Raw genomic sequence first — 13,960 nt, 5'->3', positions numbered from 1 at the left:
CCGCCTATGGAGATGCACAACGGCAGCGCTGGGAGGGTGTTGGTCAGTAAGCGCACTACTTCTCACAGTTGCGACCATTAGCAGGTACAGAGTATCCTACCTGCTCCATCAGCACCAAAGAGTTCTGCAGCCTAAATGAAGTACCCCTCAGCCTCCAACGGAGTTACTGGACCGGAGCGCGACTATTCCACATCTACAAAAGTTGATCTTATTCTTTTTGGGTGTCTTGTTTGTTTGGCAGTAATGTATCCCACAGCTCAGCCCTATTTATCTTGTAACCAGATCATTTCTGGCCTAGCACTGAGAAGCGCAGAAGAATGGCTTTGGAACAGTGGCTCAGATCATTTGTCGTATTGGTCACAGGGCTTAGGAAGGAAAAAGCCGAGCTTGGGAATTGAGTGTATAGGCTTTGGGCGACAGATTATGAGTCTGTGGGGTCTGAGCTGAGACAGCTGTAGGCATTTCTTAGTGCCACCAGAGATATGCCCTTTTTTATAGGCTCGCCTATATGAACTTGTAAACTGAGGTACGGAGTTGCCTGGATGGAAATGCTTTCTACTCTGGGATCCCATGTTTTGTAGTCTGCTAACTACTACGACTTGTCTCTGCCTCAGATATCACTTTGTGGAGGAAGGGTTTTACCTTTTTCTATTCTGTGCACAAAGTTTTTCTGTTTTCCGACTACTTTAATTGAAATGCATGAAATAAAGTGACCTAAGTGACAAATCTTAGGAAATGTGTTCTGAACCTAAGGTGACCTCCAGATCCATTGTTAAAGTGAATGAGGCAATGTGAATATAGATCCCACTTCCAGCTGTCCATAAACTCCTGATCTCAAGGCTTAGCAGCGTTTCCCACCCACAGAATTCAGTGCAACGTATATAAAATCAGCCTAACACTTTATCTCCATTACCTTGTAACCTAGCACACGGAATACTTTACCTGTTGTCATTGGTTTCCAGACTATGATCAGCGCAGTAATAGTACATGCAATGTGCATGCTTTACTCTGGGACGTTGGATGTGGTATTACGATAACAGGCAAACACGGGGAGGAAGAGAACTTTTAGTTTTATTAAAGGCGATGAATGTTTGAGATTTGCTGTCAAACACCGGTAATAAAGAACACATTCAGACATGTTTTAGTTTCCAACTCTGTGTATTTGCATAAAAAGATAAACGTGCCAAAGTATCGCGGCGTTCCCGACTCTGAAGGCGTGAAGGAGAGCTGAGGGGAGATTGCCTCGCGGCTTCAGGACTTGCAAGGGACTTTACTCTTTGAAGTGCTACATTTGGATACATTTGATACATTGTGTATTTGCATAAAACGAAGGTAAAAGTGGCAAAGAAGGAAACTTAAACATTGCTGTGTGCGCTCTCTATTACTGATGATTCGGGCGGATGAGTGAGAGCTACCCAGAGTTCAGAGATTTGATATTTTTGCTCAACCACTGATTGACAACCAATAAATGGTCACCAATAAGCAAACCAAAGCTAATTTTAAAAATCAGGATTATTCCTCATCATTTGACACAAAATGCACAAACCTGCCCTCTTCTCCTTTGTTTATTATATGCTGCCATTAATGCAATATTTCCTACCTGTCATATCCAATTTAAAGAATTCGAGACATTCTCCACCCCTAAATTCTGCCCGTTACTGACAGTAAGGTTCACTTACAGTCTGAAGTACCCATCTGAGACGGCATGTTTACCACCTTAATATACTAACAGGCTGCACTATTTGACACTTTCAGAAAATGTTCTCCAGATGTAAACCAAGTGTATGTCAGCAGGGCACCTTTATGGCAAATATCTCATTCATATAAACCTGTGGGAATGTTAACGTTCTCTCTTGCTTTCCTTTTTTTATTATTTTGCTTCATACCCCTTGACGAATAAAAATGACGGGTGCTAGAACATGTGTCCCAACTATGAGGACTGACGCACTACGTTGCAATCTAAGCACAAGATTTGTGTCCTCCTATGATCAATACATGTTTGTATGAGCTCAAGCAGGACAGAAGCCTTCCATGTAGCAGAAGGACACTTCGAACCAGACAACCCCTTTAAGTTTTTATAGTTGAAAATAACTTTTTTTTAAAATTTAGAGCCACATCACTTCAAACAATAAAATAAACCGATACTTGCCCTCCTCAGCCCTGGTGACCCAGCACTGCAGTCTCGTTATTTATCTAGTCTCTGTTGACAGCGGGAGCCAGGTGACCGCCACCTACCAATCAGTGGCTGCAGTGACACCATAGCTCCTCCCATCGAGGATGTGAGTACCGATGCCAGGAGAACGGGCGATGACTCTGCGTCCTTTGATTGGCAGGTGGTAGTTTCATGACTTCTTTCAACAGAGACTGGGTGAATTGTGGGGCTGCAGTGCTGGATCGCGGAGGAGATTTAAGTATGTGTTGTTTTAGGTGATGTGGCTCTGAATTTTAAGTTATTTTCTAACCAGACAACCTTTTTAAATAAAGTCAGAAAAAAACAAAAACCAAGAAACCTTGACTACCATCATCGTTGAGATCGGCGATTGGCTTCAGCAGTCATGTGGATGTACAGCATGACATCACTGTAGTAAATATAGACAATGGGGGGGACCACCAGAGCGATGGGGGTTTTAACTAACACAAGTTCTGGTGCGTGTGTGTGTAATACCGTATATACCGGCGTATAAGACAACTTTTGAACCCCGAAAAATCTGCTCTGAAGTCGGGGGTCGTCTTATACGCCGGTAATACAAAAAAAAGAAAGTATCAAAAAAAAAAAATCATTACTCACCTCCCCTGGCGTTCTGCGGCGCTGCTGCAGGCTGTCGCTCCGTCCTGGTCCCCGGCAGAGCATTGCTTTCTGGACGCGGGGCTTGAAATCCCCGCCTCCAGAAAGCTAATACTGTGAATGGCTAACACACGCCGTCAGCCAATCACAGCCATTTAATGACATCATTGAATGGCTGTGATTGGCTGAAGGCGCACGTGTGTAACCCAATCACAGGCATTCAATGATGTCATTGAATGGCTGTGATTGGCTGACGGCGTGTGTTAGGCAATCACAGTATTAGCTTTCAAGCCCTGCGTCAAGAAAGCAATGCTCTGCCGGGGACCAGGAGGGAGTGACGTCCTGCAGCAGCGCCGCAGAACGCCGGGGGAGGTGAGTAATGATTTTTTTTTTGCTCCACTGTATTCCCGGCGTATAAGGTGACAGTTGGGGGGTCGTCTTATACGCCCCGTCGCCTTATACTCCGGAATATACGGTATATCATAAAAATGCTTTTTTTTATTATATATATATATATATATATATATTTTATTTTTTCTTGTTTTATCACATCTAACTCTGTCAGACAGAATTATTGAATTATTTAAACCCTGGATAGATCTTTTATTCTCCCCTTCTAATCCTTCTTTCACTGTGCTTCAATTCCTAACAGCCTGTCGTACAAGTTGGCGTGGCTAGTAAATGCATTGAGTGTTAAGTGAGTGTAGGTTATTAATGGCCGCATGGTTCACGAAAAAAAAACCCCTCTGCTATTAATACTTAACGGCTAACCCTCAATTCATTTGCTAACGTTGCCAACTTGCATGACGGTGGAGTCTTGGCTGCTACATGGGCCCTACCCTTAAAAGCAAAAGAAATATCCAATTCGCTTTACTGCTATGACTGAGTGTTGTCACTTTGGTGAACAAGTGTTAGAGAGCCTATTTTTTACATGGCCTGACAATCGTCTGTCCACAAATGTTTGTTTTGGCGATGGGCTGTTTAAAAAAAAAAAAAAAATGCCAACGATTAGCCAACAGACGGGCAAGCTCTTACCCATCATCTGAATGTCTTGTTTATGTGAACATAAAAAAATGCTTCCTGGTCGGCTGCAAATCCCAAGTCATTGGGGAGAGTTGCAAAAACTCAGAAAAGAAATAGTCATCAATGGAAATTGTTGCATAACTTATGGCCATAATAGGAGGATGGATGGTAGAGCTGGCCCAGAAAAAAGATTTTTCAACTTTTTTGTTGCTGCTTCATTAGCCATTTGACCTGAGCTTGTGTGCATTAGCAGTCCGTCTACAGGGGAATTGATCAATATTTGTCTGGTGTCTATTTGTTGTCAGTGATTGAGCATATGAGAGACTCCTCCAACAAGGCCGTGTTCACAAAACATTAGCACAGTGGTTTACTCTGTGTATATATAACTAACCTACAGAATTTCCTCTTATATTTCTGGGTACTTTAACAGCTTTTCTTTTGTGTTTTTTTTCTTGGATGACCTATTTCAGTTTGAAAACCTCGCTGGTCTCCTCAAGCTCCCCGGAAAAAAGACTTTCAACAACATGGACAAAGAATTTTTGGAAAAGAGAAAAAATGATTTAAATGCGTATTTACAGGTAAGATCTGTCCTCAGCATGAGCAGCAGAGCCGTTCTTTACTCAAGTGTATTAAAGTTGCTGCTGTTTTAGTGAGATTGTTGTATTAATGCATTTCTTCTCATATGTCTTGATTAATGGGCAGTCTTTGTATGCCAGCATTATAAGGAGTTCTTGGTGCGTAGTGTTTATTGGGCTGTGTGGTTTCGATTACAATGCCTATTTCTAGCCTTTTGACAGATTCTAAAGGATAAAGCATTTATCGTTTGTGTTTTTATACCTGTAGTTGTTGCTAAGTCCTGAGTTGCTGAAGGCATGTCCTACACTTGCCCCTTTTGTATTTGACTTCCTTGAGAACAAAGCCTACAATAAGGGAAAGGGGGACTTTGCACGTAAGGTATGTATTTGAAGGAAGAAAAAAAACATTCTAAATAATTTCTAAAATAATTTATGAAATGTACTAATACAAGAATGCATCACAATGTTTGTTTAGAAAAGGCCAGAGAGACCTTTAAAGGGATTGCCCACCTCTTATCTATTGATAACCTATTCCAAAGGATAGGTCATCAATAGTTGAGAGGTAGACAATCCCTTTAAAAATACCCCCGTTTTTGCACCTAATGTGTGATTTAGTTCAGCAGTATCTGGACTTTGAGGAGATGTGAAATCAGCAGGTTATTGCTAGCGAAAGGAGGAGAAGGTGACAACAGTTGATTTTACAGCAAAGGAAGGAGATGAATGATTACTTTATTGCCGTGGGGGGAGGAGGAGGCGTTCAGCACCTGCAGTGTACATAACACTGTCAGCTGTCAGTGCCCTAGAGGGAAGGTTGACAGTGTGATGTCTCCCTCATATAGTATGGAGAGCAGAGCAGATCCACAGTGTGGACAACTTCCCATCAATCTATTCTGCTCTGTATGACCAAGACATTGCACAGACAACTAAGGCCCCCTGTCCACGGGCGATACAAAGTCCCACGGCAGATCGCCGCCGCCCGGGAGCAGGAGCCACTGCCGATTCTCCGCCGGTCAGCCCTATCTGATAGATAGGCTGACCGCGGAGAATCGTGGCAATTCGCAGCATCATTGCGATTCTCCGCTCACGGACAGGTGCCGGCGCTTTCCATAGCAATGCTATGGACAGGGTACCCTAACAGTGTGATGTGCACTGCAGGTGTGGAACAACTTAACCCCAGTGATAAAGTAATGACTCAACTCCTCCTTTTGTGACTCGGACATGAACTTCTATCTTCTCCTCCCCCAGCAATAAACTGCTTCTTTCACATCTCCAGTCCTCCTGTCATTACATTCAGTGCTGAAGAACAGTCCATTAGTCTGCCTGACTGACGGATTATAGAGTAATCTTGGCCTTCCAGCTTACAGTATGTGACTAGCTACAGAAAGCATAGAAGGAAATACCTAAATATTTTCAATCAAAATTAGTTAATGTTTTATATCCAAAATGTCATTGATTTATGCAAAAATAATTCCAAACGAGGGTGTCCCTAGCCTTTTTACAGAATTTTTGCTTCTGTGCTAGCCTTAATCTATATGACTTAGTATAATTGAAAATGCATGCATTCTACATGAGCAAGTTCTAAATTGAAAGTATACTGACAATGTTTGGAAAGTTGTTTGTTGCCCGTGATCTAATCCACGTACGTTGTTCCTTGTAGATGGACACATTTGTAAATCCACTGCGCAATTCAATGAGGAATGTCTCCAATGCCGTGAAATCCATACCGGACAGCTTAGCTGAAGGGATGAATAAGATGTCTGACAACGTGGGCAAAATGTCGGAAAAACTCGGACAAGATATAAAGCAATCCTTTTTTAAGGTCTGCATCTACTTCAGTCGCTTAAAATCTTATCATGTGGTACAAACACACTACAGGTGCGCGGTGCACAACCTATTCATAGGCCTCGCTATATTTTACTGTAGTTTTACATCAGAGCTGCTCATCTTCCTCCGTTTTACTTTCAATAAAGTTTACCTTGTTGCCGGTGACTTGGGGGGGTGTTGAGGGGGGGGGGGGTGCAGGGCCCAAGCTCAGGAGCGGACAGTGGGGGAAGCACTATAATGCACTGCTTATGCATAGTGCATAGGGAGGACAGGTGCTCTGACGTCACTGTGGAAACTTATAACCAACCAAAACATCATCATACATGAATGTAATTGCAATGCAAATATTTGTCTTTGAGTACAATAAACTTTATAGCTCCCACCTGCCAGGATCGATGACTGTGTTGGTGCACTAATAGTAATCTGCAGAGAGAGACTGCTGGTATTTCTTCTTCTACAATAACAGGTGTTTATAATGGACCGGCCATGTAATTCTAATTGGCTATACATAAAATAAAGTGTGTGAGCTGACAAGGACCTGTGGAGGGTGGGCAAAGCTACATCGCAGGGTTGTGCTATGCATGCTGGAAGTTGTAGGCAAGCATCGGCTTGACTGTGGACGTCATGCAAGTAAACACAGTGGCAGGGACAAAAAAGATAGACCAGAGTAGCGGGACAAGGTACAGACTGCTGCTCCTTAGCGGCAGCTCATAGATTACAGCATTTGCTGATTTGTTTTTATACCCGGAAAACCCCTTCAATCGCTTGTGTGTAACTCCCCATTCTTGCAATACACATTCATTAACTTTTTTTAATTTTACTACCGTAAATCAAATCTGAAGCACAGCCCCTCTACAATCTACTGCTTGTCGTTAAATATTTAGCTTCCCAAGTAACTGGGATGTTAGGAGATTTTCGTAGTTGTGGGGAGGGCGTCCTTCACAGGCTCAGCTTCCCTGCACTCACACAGCTCTCAGATCTGCAGTCAGTGTGTACACATACTCTGTCTCTCCTGATGATAGATTTACCTGGTATGTGTACTTTATGCTATAGGCACTGTAGGCGTCTCCAGTCTGCTGTGGAGAAAGCAATAATTCTTATTGGACTGTTCTTTTATTAGCTGCTCTACCAGGTCTTGTGTGTTTGCATGGTCACCACATATATAGAACATATGTAAAGTTCCCTATATATGCTGTGATCATGTAAATGCACAAGATCTAGTAAAGCGGCTAATAATGATCATTCTCATCAGTTCCATAAGAACTATTGCTGCTTCGCACAAGAGAAAGATGTAGGGCAGAATTCATAAAGTGTGTGACGCCAGAATTCTGGCTTTAAAAAGCTGCAAGCTCCAGTCAAAGTTTGCAACTTTACAGGTTTTAGGACGCCCTCGTCACTCTTCCGATAAGATACAAAACTGTTAGGGCAACACCCCGAGAATGGAGATAAAAGCTGGAGCAAATATATGTGCGTTGTGGGGGAAAGGAAAAACGGCGCTCAACGCTAGGCCTGGTTCACCTCCAAATATGTGGCAATGGTCCACTTTACCACCTAATCCTTGTTGGCATCCATAAGGGCGAGGAGGGTGAGCGTCAAGCTAGCACCTTAGTCACAAATACAGGAAAAAGAATTGACAAAAAACCCTGTGCTCCTGGTGCATAAGTAGATTATAAAAGAAAGTATACAAGGCACTTACTTGGGGAGTTCACAAACCACAGGAAGTCCCCTCAAGTATGCATGGTAGCTTTGAAAATACCGCAATGCCCCAAAAAGGAGCGTGGCCACCCCAGACCAGCACACTTATGTGTAATTTACGACAGAACCGCTACATCATATGGACATGTTAAAAGTTTTGATTGGTGGGGGCCCAGGTACCGAGACCCCCACCAATCACTAGAGCGAAGCAGCGGAGGTTCTTGGCCCGGTGCTGTGTGACACAGCTCAATGTAAAGAGTCTATAAGCCAGACTCCAGCTGGCGAGCAGAGACGGTTCTCAGAAGACCCATGCTCCTGCTGCTTTATGGGGATTGCCCAGACTACCACCAATCAAAACTTTAGACATGTCCCTAAGACATGGCAAAAGTCTATTGAAACTGCAGTTACACTTTTAAAGTTCAGGTTTTGTGATTTCCGTGTTACCATAGAGTTAAGTGTTAAAATTCTGAAAACTTGACCATTTTTTGTATTTACATTTTTTTTCTTCCTTAAGGCTCCAATCCTTGTACCAAAGGCTGATTCAGATCCTGAACATTGCCGAGTGTCTGCGCAACTAGATGACAATGTGAGTACATAGTCCATTCTTTAAAATACACGTAGAGGAATTTGGGGCAGATGTGTATACGATGTAACTTCTGGAAGAACAGCGTTGGTAGAAGTCTCTTTTTTTTCGTAAATTACTTCTTTGCTTTTACTTTTCAACTGCATTTTATTGAACGATGGATTCCTCTTCATTTGTTAACAGCTTCCCGACGGCATAATGTAAGTATGTGTCATACGGTCATGAAGGGTGTATGGAGAGAGCTCTAGTGCCGAGTCCTCTCCATACCTGACTGCTACCAGCTGTTTCTGACAGCCGCTAGTACCTGCTGCGATCATTTAGCTTTGATCATAGTAGTGACCTCTTTGGATGGAGCAGTCAGCTTTGATCACACATCTTAACAGTCAGCAAGAGGGCGGAATGCCCCATCGACAATTCTTGAGACCCGATCAGGAGGTTACGATGGGCTTGCATGGCAGCCCAGAGCCTACTGAAGGCTTACAGGGTTGCCATGCATATATGCCTATCAAGCCCTGCTCGTAGCAGGGCTTCATAGGTAATGGTCAAAATAACTATATACTGCAATACTAAAGTTTAGTACAAGCAATCAAATGATCGCAAGTTCAAGCCCCCTGTGGGGGAAAAAACGGTTTAATAAAGCTTTTATTAAACAGTAAACCCCCCTCCCTTTTTTCCAATTTTTCCCATAAAACATAAACTCCTACATCCACATATTTGGTATCACTGTGTTTGTAAAAGTCCAAACGTTGGCTGTGATTGGTTTATCCAGCACTGCATTGATTGGCTGCGCAGTGGTGGAAGAACCAATAAAAAGCTATCGCATTGTAGAGACAGAATTAATTAATTGGCTGAGCCGCGGCCAATCACAGCCATCGCATTGGTTCAGCAGCATTGTATTGATTGGCTGAGCAGTGGTCGAAGAACCAGTCACAGCCATCGATTCCTGGAGGTGGGATTTATGAATCCCGTAACCAGGAAGTGATGTTATACGAGCAGCCGAGGACTGCGGGAACCACACCAAACCTCTATAGAGAGCCGTGGGAAGGATCGGGACCGAGCCTGGTAGGTAATGTATTCTTTTTTTTTAATGTAGTGTAACTAAGGCTTATTTTCGGGGTAGGGCTTATATTTCAAGCCTCCTCGAAAAAAATCAGGCTAGGTCTTATTTGGCGGGAAACCGGCTAATCCAGAAATACATATATTATGCAATATGCATGTTTGACTATTCCTTACTTTTATCGCTTACAGTTGAATCATTCAGATGTTTCCTGTGAATGCAAATCCCAAACTCTATTGTGTCCCATGAAGATATAGGGGTGCAAATGTCCTCTTGGTTGATGGTTAGATTGCGAACGGTTCCATGTGACTCGACCATACACGCACGCTTTACACCTTGTGGATAGTATAGTTTGTGCTCACACAAGTCCAGGCTGTCACTGATAGAGTTTGCTCAGTATAATGGAAAAACATACCTTCAAGGTTCTCCAAATGGGACAGGAAATGTTTTATCTTTGACTAGAGCTTACAGCACAAAACTGATTGGTAATTTGTACGGGTATTGGTCATCGTCATAAATCTGCACCTGTCCTTCCCTATATGTCACATCAAAGCATTCTACTGTGTCTTCCCCAACATCCCGGCCTTACCGACACATTGATAAATGCCCTTGGGTTAAAGCACTCCGGATTGTTCGTCATGGCTGTAAAGTGATCAGGTGCTGCACTTCTCATCTGGTCTTATATATTGTAGTATGTACAGTTTAGTGTCACAACTCCTTCAGATCTTTGCTTTTGCAATTGGCCTTTTGTAAAATATTGGTACAGTGCGTCCTATACAACGAGAGAATAGAGCTGTACTTATTTCCCAATTTGTTGTGTGTGTGTGTGTATATATATATAATATATATATATTTATTGGAACCATGGCCTACAGCTACGTGATGCCACGTATGAATGTGATTTTGCACGACTTCATTCTCACCCTATGGATAAGTGATAAATAATTTTGGTGGGATAACTTTTTAAAGAATTATGTATAAATATTCAAGTACTGCTAGAAAGGGCCACTCTGGCGAGAACACATTTTTCCATCCCTGCACCCCTCACCTGATTGCCTGTAACACTCTGCAGGTCTGGGTATTGCAACCATTACCCTGCAGTGCAGCCTCCTGTCTGATGCCTATCAGCCAGTATCTTGATAGGGGGATTTTTTTGGTTCCACTTTCACCTCTATCCTATGATACAGCCTCACAGCTGAAGGCTGTAGAATTTCTGCCTGCTGGCGGAACAGATTAATTGCTATTGCCTTCTATATGCACCTAAATAAGCTACAGACTATAAATATACAGTTAGGAGGATGAGCTGCCATCTCTATTATAACGGTGTGACAGGAGCTGTGTGATTATCCTCAGTAACTGTGATACCTATGGTTCCCCCTTAGGCGGTTTCTGTGGTAGGGTCCATTTAACAGCATCACACTGTCTGAGAAATTGACTAGTTTCAGACAGCATAACCCCAAGTAAACCTGGCGAGAGATGGTGAGATTCTAGGTCACATGACCATCTGAGGGAACAAGGCTGGCAGTTTCGGATAAAAATAAACTTAAAGCCCCCTGCACATCGCAGAGCCGGACTCCACATGCGGAATCTGGCTCTGTAAGCAGCGGTGTCCGTACGTACCTTGTCACTTTCTTTTTCTTCTGTACTGCGGTCGGTCTGCATGGCGAGCTGTTGGACCTGCGCAGTACAGAGTTTTATTTTTCTTTTATAAACTGCTGATTTTTCCCGCGTCATCACTGGACGATAACGCGGAATCCGCGACCTTTCCGCAAAGTCATTGTGGGAGGGACGCAGATCGCATGGCTTCTATGGACTTCAATGGAAGCCATCCGTGCATATTCCATGAAAAAATGGAGCATGCTGCGATTTTTCCTGCGCTTGTGGAAACCGCAATCGATTTCCGCTCATGTGCAGGAAGGATCTATTTCCCATAGCATGCTGTGAGTGCTATTTGCGGTGGATCCGTGGTGCGGACGCCTGCAGCACATATCTGTCTGTGGGCAGGAGCCCTTAACAAGGTAACACTAGATGACTTAGGCTGGGGGTATAGCTACATGAAAAACAAACCACACTGATACTGTTATCAGTATCTGACTCAATAAGTACCCGTCTTTACTTTATACTGCACTTTTTTTTAATTTGACTCAAAACCTGCCACTCTTGTTCCAGCCTCATAGAGTTCAGCATGTCTGTTCTCTGGGTTATATGTGTTCCTATAACTGCAATGCTGGAACTATCTCTGTCCATGAATGTAGCCACCCTGAGCAATCCCTACAGCATTGTACAGTGGTTCGTACCGCCGGCATTCTACTTTAAAGACCTTTCCAAAATCTCGGCGTTACTAGTTAGTTCTCCCCGTAATAAGCGAATATCCCGTGTAATGTCATGTGTAACGCAGCCGGCTAGTCACTCTTAACTGAGACCTCCTATAAATCTCCTTCTGCTAGGTTGATGACAATATCCCTCTGCGTGTGATGCTTCTGCTCATGGATGAAGTCTTTGACCTGAAGGAAAGAAATCAGTGGTTAAGAAGACAAATCACCAGCCTTCTCCAGCAGCTGATCAGAGCCACATATGGAGACACAATTAATAGGTATGGGGGAGAACTGCTGGGGCAACAGTCACTGGGGCAGATTTCCTATTGAAAACTCAACAGTTTTCTGGTCAAAATTTCTCTTACATGGTTGGCGCCACACTTACCATGTGTTTTTGGACACTTTTTACGACTCATCTGCCATGGGGCGTGGCTTTGTGAAAAGGACATGGCACAATTTTGGGGGCGCAAAGTCGCATTTAGGACAAGTTTTTGCAATTTTTGTCAAACTAAGCCAACTAGTTTAAAGTTAGACTAGACGGTCTACAGGTATGCCAGTTTATCATCCAGCAGAGTCACTGGGATAAATCTTGCACATTTAAAGACTGCCCAGGCTGTTGCCACTGTCTGACTATACAGCGATATTAACACGAGCGAGCAGGATATCAGGTTTGAGAAACCCGGCCTGATATCACGCTTGTCAACGTGCGTTTTACCTGCGGATGCGAGGCGTTTTTCACCTGGCAGCATCACTGTGAGGGAGAACATCACTCGTGTGTATGACTCTATTCCAAAGAGCGGGGTTCATATTCGCAAAGATTTTGTTTGTCTCGCAAGAGATTCACCCTTGTGTGAATGTAGCATTAGACAGTATTAGCCAATGTGTTGTTTTTTCATTAGTAGCTGGGAACTATTAATCACATGATTCTTTTTTTTCTTTTCGGTCACCAGAAAAATAGTTGATCATGTGGAGTCCATGACGTCACCTGATCAGGTAGCAGATTATGTCAAGCATTTTAGGTAAGCTGGTTGTAAATGTATATGCAATGCATGTAAGATAGGACCAGAAATAAGGACTGTACAAAAGAAAATCTGACCTACAGAAAAAACGTAATCCGCCCTGATATTCTAGATTTAACTTCCTTTATACTGTTATATTGGAGAGATGGAAATTTCTTCTTTGCAGCCTGTAAATGTTTTTAGAAGTCTTAGAAACTGTTAGCTAATAGAAACATTGATTGCAGAGACTCGTTTTGGCCTAATGGGATATTGGCAGAGACGGCTCCTCGCAGAGACAGAAGCATACGAATGCGTACAAGAGTTTCTACAAAAACGAAGTTGCTGGAAATCATGCCAGGTGGGTAGTGTAAGCCTCGCTTTTATGTAAGGCGTGCAAACAGAGTAGGGCTGAAGCGCTTTCTTCATCAACGGCTACGAGCTGGAGATTGTTAGACGCGCGATAATCTAAGGAACACATTTATTAAACCCTGCACTACATTGTTTGGATCAGTGGTGTCCAGGTGCATAAATCAAACCACGACGGAAACGAGTTGTGATTTTTGCGTTCTGATTCTCGTTTTCCACCTCTCTTTTTCTTGCTGTACAGGGCTATGGGGTTTCATATTCCCATAAATTAATTAACACTGGACATAACTATAGGGCCAATTTCACATGGGCGAAAAAAATCGTACGATATTTCCACAATGCAACATTTATATAAATCGCATGTATGTGAAGCTCGTGCTTTGCAATGAGTTCCTTCACATTAGCGATGTTCTGTTGGCTGCTACATTGTGAGAGAAAAAAATTGTGGCACGCTCTATACAGCCGTGATTTCCCATGTTTCCCTATGGAGCCTTCCTTTCTATTGCGGTACGATACAACTTTTACAGTAGAAAGTCCTACTGCTATCCCTAGAATAAGCCATGGCTACATATTAAAAAAAAAAAATACATTACCTAACAGGCGCTGTCCACTCCGCTGCACTTGAATGGCTTTGATTGGTTCATTGAGCGCTGCAGTGATTCGCTGAACCACGGTGCTCAAGAACCAATCGGAGCCAGTGCTTCCTAGAGGAGGGATTTTTGAGCCCCACATAAAGAAG

General features: G+C 43.1%; 1 protein-coding gene across 2 annotated transcripts in view; it reads left to right on the top strand.

Moving 5' to 3' along the window:
• The window catches only part of SNX13 (sorting nexin 13), a 117,177-nt gene that overhangs the window by 96,927 nt on the left and 6,290 nt on the right, over positions 1-13,960 (top strand). For both annotated transcript variants that reach the window (XM_066585354.1, XM_066585353.1), the window contains exons 19-25: positions 4,279-4,386; positions 4,652-4,762; positions 6,041-6,202; positions 8,417-8,488; positions 11,990-12,135; positions 12,808-12,876; positions 13,101-13,213. In XM_066585354.1, the coding sequence (XP_066441451.1) occupies positions 4,279-4,386; positions 4,652-4,762; positions 6,041-6,202; positions 8,417-8,488; positions 11,990-12,135; positions 12,808-12,876; positions 13,101-13,213 (781 nt within the window). The remainder of the gene's footprint in view (positions 1-4,278; positions 4,387-4,651; positions 4,763-6,040; positions 6,203-8,416; positions 8,489-11,989; positions 12,136-12,807; positions 12,877-13,100; positions 13,214-13,960) is intronic.

Source organism: Eleutherodactylus coqui, chromosome 12 (genome assembly GCF_035609145.1).
Source record: "Eleutherodactylus coqui strain aEleCoq1 chromosome 12, aEleCoq1.hap1, whole genome shotgun sequence".
NCBI classification, from domain to species: Eukaryota; Metazoa; Chordata; class Amphibia; order Anura; family Eleutherodactylidae; genus Eleutherodactylus; species Eleutherodactylus coqui.
The sequence above is the reverse complement of the archived record's forward strand: the minus strand, read 5'-3'. Positions and strand labels throughout refer to the sequence as shown.